The 10,985-nt window shown below is 41.4% G+C and overlaps 1 protein-coding gene across 1 annotated transcript; it reads left to right on the top strand.

Moving 5' to 3' along the window:
• The first annotated feature begins 549 nt into the window (after nucleotides 1-549).
• Nucleotides 550-3,137, top strand: LOC106573690 (beta-1,3-galactosyltransferase 2). Its single transcript, XM_014148969.3, has 2 exons — nucleotides 550-1,025; nucleotides 1,253-3,137. The coding sequence occupies exons 1-2, from the start codon at nucleotides 982-984 to the stop codon at nucleotides 2,301-2,303; spliced, it is 1,095 nt and encodes a 364-aa protein (XP_014004444.1). The 5' UTR covers nucleotides 550-981; the 3' UTR covers nucleotides 2,304-3,137.
• The last annotated feature ends 7,848 nt before the right edge of the window (nucleotides 3,138-10,985 follow it).

Here is a 10,985-nt window from a genome sequence, read left to right as displayed (position 1 = left end):
CAGTTTTTTGTATTTTTTCTTTAGTACAAAATAATGAAAAAATGATTTCTTACCCATTGTGCCCAGCGAAGCACCTAAAAATACTATAGTATGGTACACGCTAAGAAGTGTTTTTCACATAATTGCGTGTCTTTGGAAAGACAGACAGACAGACACTCAGTTTTCATTCAAGCAAATACCCCTCCCTACACCAAGTACCTGCCCCTGAATGGGTACACACACACATTGATTAACTTCTGTTTCACCAGACCCCGCCCTAACAGCCCAACTTACAAAACAACGGTCTTTGAACAACACGCTTAGTAAGGCTATTCAGGGATACCTAAGTTGTCAAGGGCTTTAAAAGGGCTTTAAAAGAAGGGATGTAAAAAAAATAAAAAAAGATATATTTGCTTGAGTGAGCTTGGTCAGAGTTGGCAACTGTATTTCAAGGTGATAATATCCGGTGATACATGAAGGGACATATGCGTTACATTACAGTAGATTGCATTTAATTCTCTTTGCCTCTTTTGACAATAATAAACCCCTTTACTTGGGTTTTGTCCTTTAGTGAAGCACTGCCCTGTATCTCACTGCAGATTTGCAGTATAAGCCAGCTTTGTCCTTGTAACCTTATGCCAGTTTGTTGACCAGCTGGTGTTCATAGCAATGCTCAATATCCTTTGGGTTTATTGTACTAATCCTGAATGACTTTCTGACTGTCTTTTTCTAGTGTTCTCTGTTGGAAATGTTACTAGACCAGATAGTGCTATTTTTAGTTGTATAGTTTATTGGCACCATGATTTAAGTATAAGGCTCTTAACTATACCCAGGGCCACTTCATGCATGCTGCCGTGCCACTATATATTTAACATCACACGTAATGCTGTCTGGATTAGGATTTTGTCTGAGACTGCTGCAACATACTGTATGACCAGTATAAATCACAAGTTTGAAGGGCAGGCAGTGTCTGGCTGACCAGGTCAAAGAAAGCTGTTATTCATGGAACTTCAACACTTGAATGTCAGTGGAACCGGCGGTAACAGGTAAATGCATTCTGACTTAAATCATTGACTATGTGATCTTAAAAGTCTTCACAAGATTGTCTTACAAGTAATGTATTTATAGTGGACTTAGTGATATATTGAACATTGTCTTCTATTAATATTATTATTTTTTAAATCATGTTGTTCAAATAAGTTAAACAATAAAAGTAAAATAATTTAGCACCTTGAACTGTTCCTCTCTTTTAAAATCTCCCCATTATTTTCAGTAAAAAAACAGAAGACAGCGGAACATGTCAATGCATGAGGTTTCCCCATCGGAGGTGTTTTGTGCTTCTCCTGTCTGTGGGGATCCTGGTGATCTTCTACGTAACCACCCTCTTCACTCTTCATATAAGCCAGACCCCACTCTGGCTGCTAGGAGGCCAAGATCTAACTCCTCTCTCTTCTACCAATGGAAATGAGGGGGTGTTTTTTTCACCATACAATGTAGCCTACCCACAGAAATATCAGTTTGTCCTGGATGAGCCTCATGAGTGCCAGGACCGCAGCCCCTTCCTGCTTCTGATGGTGCCAGTAGCTCCTGGTAATCTGGTAGCCCGGGAGGATATCCGGAAGACTTGGGGTAAGGAGAGCCTGGTTCTGGGACGGGCTGTGCGTCTGTTCTTCCTGTTGGGCTTGCCCAGTGGAGCGGAGGCAGAGAGGATGCAGGAGGAGGTGCTGCTTGAGAACCAGCAGTACCATGACATGCTGCAGAGTGACTTCCAGGACAGCTACTTCAACCTGACCATCAAGACCATGGTGATGCTGGAGTGGCTGGCCTCTCGCTGCCCCGGCGCCTCCTTCGCCATGAAGATTGACTCTGACATGTTCCTCAATGTGCACAACCTGGTCAACATGCTGATAGACCCAACTACACCAAAGCACAACTACATCACTGGGAAGTTCAGCCAAAACACACAAGTGGTGAGAGACCGCACCTCAAAGTGGTACATTCCCAATAAGGTTTACCCCAGTACCAAATTCCCTCCCTACCTTTTGGGAAATGGTTATGTCTTTTCCATAGATCTTCCTGAGAAGATAGTGGAAGCATCTAAACAAGTCCGTGCCATATTTTTAGAGGATGTCTACCTGGGTATGTGTCTGAGCCATTTAGGGATTGCAGCCAGTTACCCACCTAACTCTTCCCTCTTCAAGGTTTCCATGCCCTACACTCATAATCGCTGTTACTACTCTACTGTCATCACTACCGAAATGGACCGTGTGAGTGACCTGCTGCGAGTCTGGAAGGACTTACAGAGACCTGGCACCCCCTGCTAAGGACAATGAATACCTCTTAAAGCTTTGAATCCTTACCCTGCTAAGGACAATGAATACCTCTTAAAGCTTTGAATCCTTATAAGTATTAAGCACACTATGTAAGCACATGCATACAAGTATTAAACAAATAGGTAGGCAAACGCACACACACACAGACACACACACACAGACACACACACACAGACACACACACACACACACACACACACACACACACACACACACACACACACACACACACACACACACACACACACACACAGGCATCATGGTATCATAGTATAATTCACTCATTTTTCATTTCATTCTAAAGTAGTAACATGTTATTACACAGTAATTACCATATGATATCACCAGATAATGTTGTTACAATAACAGCATTGCTACACAAGTAGAGCTACGTAATGTGTAGTGTTACTGATCAGTCTTGCAAGTATAATTTCCCATGACTGTCTTAAATTCAAATGGCAACGTGGGATCTTGTGTGTATCTATGAAGTATCAAATGATGTTCTAAGATCTTCAAAGATGAGCATGATCAGTGTGTATCACATTATCCCATGTGACAGTATAGTCTCAATTTCTGTACATCATCAAGACAAACTCATATGTGGACACATAACAACTACCTGCTGTTACACACCTGTCTTTTTCTACTGCACAAGATTTTCACTGTCACTAGATGGCAGCAGTGAATTTGACTTAAACGTTTGTCTTGTATGCTATTGTTTAGGTTGCTTGTGATTTGTACACTCAATTGATGCCTACTTAAGATTGATGTTGTTACAAATTCCTGTACTGTTTGTAAAAATGTTAAACTGAATAAAAACAGATAAACAGACATAATCCATTACAAAACTATTTTTTAAGTGCTGAGAATATACATTGCACACCAACAATCTATCACTTGGTTTTATTTTGGTAGCATAAATAGTGATGTGACTATTTGAAAGCCACAGTCCTTAATTTGTGCATACCCTCAAAGAGTGAGCTAACAACAAAAATGTAAACAATGGAGCAAATGCATCCCATGACATTTTCCTATACAAATAGTAGGCTACTTGATATATACAGTCGGATACATATGTTCTCAATTAATGATATACCAGGATAGAGCAACATACATTATTTGAAGCTATATTTTCTAATGACAACATAAATCAAATCAAATTGGATTTGTCACATGCGCTGAATACAACAGGTGTAGAACTTACAGTGAAATGCTTACTTACAAACCCTTAATAACCAACAATGCAGTTTTAAGAAAAATAAGTGTTAAGTAAAGTATAGATAAGTAAAAAATAAGAGAGCAGCAGTAAAATAACAATAGCGAGGCTATATACAGGGGGTACTGGTACAGAGTCAATGTGCGGGGGTACCGGTTAGTCGAGGTAATTGAGGTAATATGTACATGTAGGTAGAGTTAAAGTGACTTTGCATAGATAATAAACAGAGAGTAGCAGCAGCGGAAAATAGTTGGGGGGGGGGGGGGGGGGGGGGGGTCAATGCAAATAGTCTGGGTTACCTTTTGATTAGCTGTTCAGGAGTCTTATGGCTTGGGGGTAAAAGCTGTTTAGAAGTCTTTTGGACCTAGACTTGGCACTCTGGTACCGCTTGCCGTGTGGTAGCAGAGAGAACAGTCTATGACTAGGGTGGCTGGAGTCTTTGACCATTTTTAGGGCTGTCCTCTGACACCACCTGGAATAGAGGTCCTCGATGGAAGGAAGCTTGAACAATGTTCTAGGTCTTTTTATTTTCACTAAGAATTACAGGAAAACAACAGCATGCTTGGCACACACCAGTTACCTAAGACTAATCCAATCACATTTTACTTTGTCTTGAATTGCATGTAGTAAAATGAAAAATGTTGCACATGACCTATGATATTGCATTTATGGTGCACCAAAGATTTCCTTATGCAAGGTTTCCATGTCTTCATTTTCTCATCAACTTGTCTTTCTAATTATATCATAACTGTCTGTCATCTTCAAACATTACATTTTCAGGAGTCAAGTAAGTGTGGGTAAATTCCAAAAGATGAACTATCAAGCTACCTTATAGTTTGCACATTATAAAGATCTAATACAGCATACCAATACTGTATTTCGCTAGTATAAATTACGGAATTTCGACCATTTTAGAAAAGTTTCGAGTCAAAACAAACGTTATCAATTAATAAAATTAAAGTAGGTAGATTGAAGCGTTTTGGGACCTACAATTCACAGAAAAAACCCACCCATAACGGATACGTTAGCCCTACGTCAGACGCAGGGGGCGTTAGAGGGGCGTGTCGGCTCTGCATATCAGCTGTCATGTTTAATGTAACGCTCGCGCTCCATTGAAAAGTGGCTGCCAGTACTCCAGTGTTGGGCGGACTGGGGAAAAACAAAGGGAAAACGAAAACAGTTATAGGCTACATTGACCTCTATAGCGGCAACATTTTATAGAATAGTTATAGCGATACAACTGCAGTCACTGGCATCCCGTAGGTGACAGTTAAGACCTCACAAGGAAGAGGACGAAGGGAAAAGAGAAGACCGCACATCTGGGAAGACATTGAAAAGTAACTAAAGCTTACTTGGCCACAGGTAGCCCTCGTGCGTCAAAGAATAGCAAAGTGCAGGTCATGCGGATATCTCCGGCTGGAGATCGATCAGTGTTTCAGTGCTAGTTCTTCCTAGGAAGATCACTTACCTCAGCGGACCAAGAGCAGGAGAAAGACATGTCCAGAAGAAAGCAGAGCAAACCCCGGCAGATCAAACGTAAGGAAAATAATAAGTTCACATTGATCTTTATTAAAGGTGGTTCATTGCGAACATACTGTATATACTTTGACAGGTGGACTAGGTTTGTGACATTTAGCAGTGACCAAAATAATATTTCGATAAATGACCTGCCAACCTAATATAAAAATGTCGATTAGGCTATGTGACTGTTTATAATAATTTTGTGAAAATGTGCATTCTTTTTAGCCTACATTTGATGTAGGGTAGCCAACAGTTTCAATGATAGCATACTGACTCAAATGCATTTAAAAGATAGGCTAGTCAACTAGCCTAATATCGAGCACATGTTATAAATGCTACTATTTTAAATGCTACTGTTATAAATGCTTAGTAGGCCTACTAGAGCACGTGTATTCAAAATAATCTATCATTTTAAAGGTGATGTAATGCACATCTCAGTGTAAGCAATGTTTTCGGCGCTCTCCTGCTCCACTCTCCACAGTGAGTGTGCAATCAAATATTGTTTAGAAGTAACAATGTGAACATCTTGTGAAGCTATAATTCTTTTATATGTAGGTTAGGCAAAAATAAAAAATAAATGGTTTATGCAGTTTATCACAGTGGGTTTTAACATTGGGTTAGTTAGTTAGGGCCATTTAGCCTAACTGGCAGTCTCTCTCCAACTTTATTTAGTTGCAATATAGGCCCCTAGGCTTAATAAAACGTTGAATTTGCTTGCTCTTTTAAAAACGTTTTGTCCATTGGCAACTGAACTGTAACAGTGGTTTCCTGTTTAATTATGTTGTGGAAACGTCACTGTTCTCTGAAAAAGGCGATGTGAACGCAGATAAACTGCGATCCGATCGCAACCGAGATAAAGATTAAAATTGGATCTTTTTTATTTGTTTTCTGTCTGAAGCTGCACTGAGGCTGGCGTTGCATTTCCCCCGGCTGTTCAGTTCTCTTTCCAGAGATGGGGCGTCAGATAGCGCGCTTGCTGATCTCGCATTCTGATAGTGGGTTACAATTGGATCTTTTTTCATCTATCCTTTTAACTCTTTAATGCATAGGCGTCCATTTAAAAGGTCTCTCTCAAACACACACTCACTCCCTGGCTGCCTACTGCGGAGAAGTCGTTTTGCTCTGGTGCCAGGCGCTCTTTCAGTTCTTATTGGAGAAGAGATGCCTTGGTCCGATAAGCACAGTAGCAATATCTTGGAGGTTGAGTTTGATAGGGTTGCTCAAAAATAAAGCAGAAAGTAACTCTTAAAACGAAAGAAAAATCACATGATAAGGTTATATTAGCATACATTAAGCATTGTGCATAAAGTGCCCATAACGATGCTTCTAGTAAAATGCACACCATTGGGCGGTCATGCCAACTACCCAAATGGACTCTCTGCAACATGCCATCTTCAAAGCAGCCACTTGAAGAGGCTACATGAGAGATATTGGTTAAAAAAAGTATTTGACTAAGTATGGAAGCATTTTTGTAGGCTAGTGTTATTATGAAAAAGAAAAATCCTCTTCACATGTTATGTTATTAATGAAGAGGATGATTGTTCTGTCGGCTAGCAGTAATGTAAATAATAATAATATAAAAAAGTTATTTCCTTTACTTATTATTTTCCCATAGTGGTCTTCCAATTGATCACCCATCAGTCTCACATGGACTGTGGATATAGTCCAGACACTAGAGAGGGTAAATTCAAGCTGTAAGCATATCAGGGGTGTCATGGCCTTTGTCTTTATCAGTGCTTACACCATCATGCTTCCTAGCTTCTTGATGTGACACAGAAGTCCCATGATTCTCTTGTGCCTTGGCAGACATTTTAATGTAGGAGGAGTAGTGATAAGGACTTGGGGTTTGATTACATCCACCATATTGTTCCATAAGCATCACAAGCTTGCTTCTCTGTACTAGCCCATATTCTAATTCATTACTGTGTTGTGGTTATAGCACACTTACTGGGCGGTGGTGGCATTTGGAATGCTGGACCAAAAACAGATGTGTCCAGCGTTATGGAATCCTCAACTCAGGGTAGATATTTGTCTACGTCTTTTGTGCGTCATTCTCCCGATGGTGAAGATCTCTCAAACTGATTATCCATTCCTCCTCGATGGAAAGATATGAATGGGGCACTGGGTCCGGATCTCAGGGCTTATATTTTGGCAGTTGAGATGGAGACAGGATAAGCAGGGCGGTGATCGCTCCCCCGATAGTGTGAGACAGATGGAAGAGATTGGGATTGAGCTTGCATTATAATTACATTTGGCTGCTTTGTCGTGTTTGTGTTGTTGTTTGGGACTAGCTGGGTGTATCTTTTGATAAAAAACAATAAAAAACGGGAGAAGCAGATAAGGCCAGAAATAGGGATAGCAGGCCTGATAAGGCATAGTGGAAAAAATCGAGGAATACAGAAATGGTAGATTGTAGGTTTGAAAGCAGGCAGCTCGCCCTCTCTGAGATGTGCAGGGCTGATAAGGCCGCCTGCTGATCACTGATAGATAAGCTCAGGCAGATCCACAGATACAGCAGCTTTCTCTGCAGCTCTGCCCTCATGACATCACTGATAAAGCTCAGAGGTCACCATGAATAATGCATGGCCGCCTATAGAAACCACGAAGTCACGTCTGTAAGTTCAGCCATCCCTGAATTAACATTGACCTCATCTCTTTAGACAATGGCAGTTGCTCTGAAAGTGTATTTGTGCATCTAGGGGGTTTTTGAATTGAGATTTTATATAGAACAAATGAAACAGTTTGGATGTAACCCTGTTCTATTTTGAATGGATGTCTTACATACACTTTTACCTCTATAGGTCATATTACATTTTTTTGTACAATTGAAATATGAATCCAATCTTCCCAAGCCAGTAGAACATTATAATAATACATGGATCACACACACACAGTCTCATACACACACTCGTAAACCCATACGCCCATATATACACACACAGCGCCTTAGTGGCTTTCTCTTGTGTGTTTTTCCTTCTTTGTTCTGCTTTTAGCTCGATGTGAACTTTTGATAAGCCCTGGGGCCCGATCTCCAGTGCAGATAGAGATTGCCAAGTGCGATTAGAGTTGTTATCAGCACAGAGCAGGCAGGCTAAGACTCCACTGCAATAACAAAGCCACACGGAGGAGCAGCAAGGCCTGGACCCTGGCAATCAGTTCCACCGTTAATGTGATTAATGTTGTATAATTAGATGATAGGTGTGAATGCATTTCTCTCCCTCTCTCTTCTTCAGCCTCACCCTTTTCCCCGCCCCCTGTTTTTTTCCCTAACAAGCATTGTAGTTGATTAATTTAATTAAAACTAATACCACGTATTACTCAGTGTAGATTCCATGTAAGATATCATTGAAATGTTGTGTTCGTTGATGATTATCTTGAGTGCTTTTTTGGCAAAAAATGAAGAGCACATCTATGCCGCTAAAAGGAAAAAAATCCAGCGTCAGCATAACGCTAAAAGTTGTTGATTTTACTACGAGATATTAGATGATGACGGATTACGCCGGAATTGGGATGCTTTTAAATAGTCTGTTCAGTTTGAGAACATTTAATGACTACATTTACCTCTATAGGCCATATGACTGTTTTTTTTTTTACAATTGAAAGATGAATCCAATCTTCCCAAGCCAGTAATAATACAAAACATTTTAAATACATGGCTCACGCATGGCTCTCAGACAGACACACACTCATACAACCATACGCCCATATATACACACACAGCGCCTTGGTGGCTTTCTCTTGTGTGTTTTTCCTTCTTTGTTCTACTTTTAGCTCGATGTGAACTTTTGATAAGCTCTGGGGCCCAATCTCCAGAATGACATCATGCGTCCCTGATCTGTACCACACAGAGATGCATAATTATGGATATATAGCAGAGCACAGTGGAGTACTGTGCAGTACAATACAGCCCAATATTAGATAATATTTTGGAGGATTTGCTCATTTTGTTGGTGGATTCCTGTGTGTATCGGTTTCTTTTGTCGTTAGGTTATAGCCTATAGATCTGATGATGTTGAACAGTGTTAGTGGAATGGGTGAGTGGGCTGCCTGTGGGGGGAAGTTGGCAGGGTTACAGAGGAAACACTGCCTGTTTGGTGTGTGGATGAGTTATTACACCTTCCTGCTATTTACTCTGGGGACTGTGTAGTGTGAATTATGATGCTCTGCTCCTTGGCCCCCTGAAGCAGTTGTAAATGGTTTCACCTCTGACCTCTTAAGCAAGGACTTTGTTAAAGAGGGAGTACTTGCCACCTACTTACAGTAGCCTAATCTTTGTCAAACTATTTACTTTTGCAGTAATTGATACTGGGCAATTCCACGGTAACATAATTATGCTTTGACTCAGTATTTTCACTTTAAAAAATATATGTCAAACAAAAACCCTTGATTTCAAAGTTTTCCATCTGCTTATCAAGAAATCAAAGCCTTTACTTATGCCCAGTTTTTAAGATGGAAAATGGTTTCCTTCATTTCCACAAAACATAGACTCTTAGCTTTCATTTGACACCCAATTTGATATGGTCCTATGAACTTCACGTTGGTGCTCATGGGTTCTTTTACATGGAAATGCCCTGCTGTGTTTTGTCTTTGGTGTGGGGTTTGCACATACGGTCCTGTAGTGTAGGTGGACTTTTACCCCAGCAATGTAAAGCAAAGAGCCCTTTCCTCAAGTACATAACAGCCGTGTCCCACCTTCCATTCTAAATACTGCTGGTGCTGCTTTGTGATGTAGGGACTATGTAACAATGTGCACCTACACTGTAATTACACTGTACCTGCTTATGTAGCAACCATATAAATATATAGGTATTAATAGGGACACATTGCACAATGGGACCAATGATTTTTTAGTTCTGTGTCCACTGTGCAGTTGATGATGGATATTTATAGACGGTATGATTTGATTGATGGGCTGAGGTTGTGGGTGTTGTTGTAGTATGTTTACATTGGGGTCTTGATGTAGAGGTTTGTATAGAGCTGGTTTATCGATGTGTCCTGGATAGCCATGGGCCACATGGCCGTGGTCAGGCAGCCGGCAGGCAGGCCGCTGGCCGGGGGACAGTGTGTGATGATGTTATGACAAGCCCCCCCCAGCGCTGCCGATAAGAGAGGCCATTTGCTCCTACTGTGTTCAGCGCTCTGTACTGTTCCGGGGTGTAAAAATGCCTTGGTAAACAATTCAGACTGACCTGGTTTTACAGCTGGCAGGCAGGCGGAGGGAGCGGAGCACCATGGGAATGACTCTGCCCACAACCGTTACTGTGATATGGGACATGGAAGCATGTATTCTTGACCTGAAGAATATGATATCTGTATGTCACACGAAATTATGACTCTGCACCTCCACCGCTTATCCAGAGCGACTTACACTAGTGAGTGAATACATTTTCATACTTTTTTTTCATACTTGTCCCCCGTGGGAACTTGGCGTTGCAAGCACCATGCTCTGTCAACTGACACGCAGACACACACACACACACACACACACACACACACACACACACACACACACACACACACACACACACACACACACACACACACACACACACACACACACACACACACACACACACACACACACACACACACTCCTAGAAAATGTGCTTTGCCCACAGTGCTTGATTGGGCTACATTAAGGAGCAGCATGTGAAATCTTTTCAGTGAGCAATGGGCAGGGTGTATGAGGAGCAAAAGTGGCGATAAGAACTACTGGGCGTCAGGGACAAAAGCCCAGACAGAGGAGATGTTAGACTGGCCCCGGGGAGCCACCTTAACAGTGGTGGTCGAGACCAGCGGCCCCTCCACTGTCTGCTCTCATACACTACACTCTGGCCAGTTAGGATACATCCCAAAAGACACCATGCACTCTTAGAAAAAAGGGTTCCAAAAGTTTTTTTTGGGCTGTCCCCTAGGGTTGCAAAGGGTCGGAAACT

Source organism: Salmo salar, chromosome 16, assembly GCF_965601325.2.
Source record: "Salmo salar chromosome 16, fSalSal1, whole genome shotgun sequence".
Classification (NCBI taxonomy): Eukaryota; Metazoa; Chordata; class Actinopteri; order Salmoniformes; family Salmonidae; genus Salmo; species Salmo salar.
The sequence above is the reverse complement of the archived record's forward strand: the minus strand, read 5'-3'. Positions and strand labels throughout refer to the sequence as shown.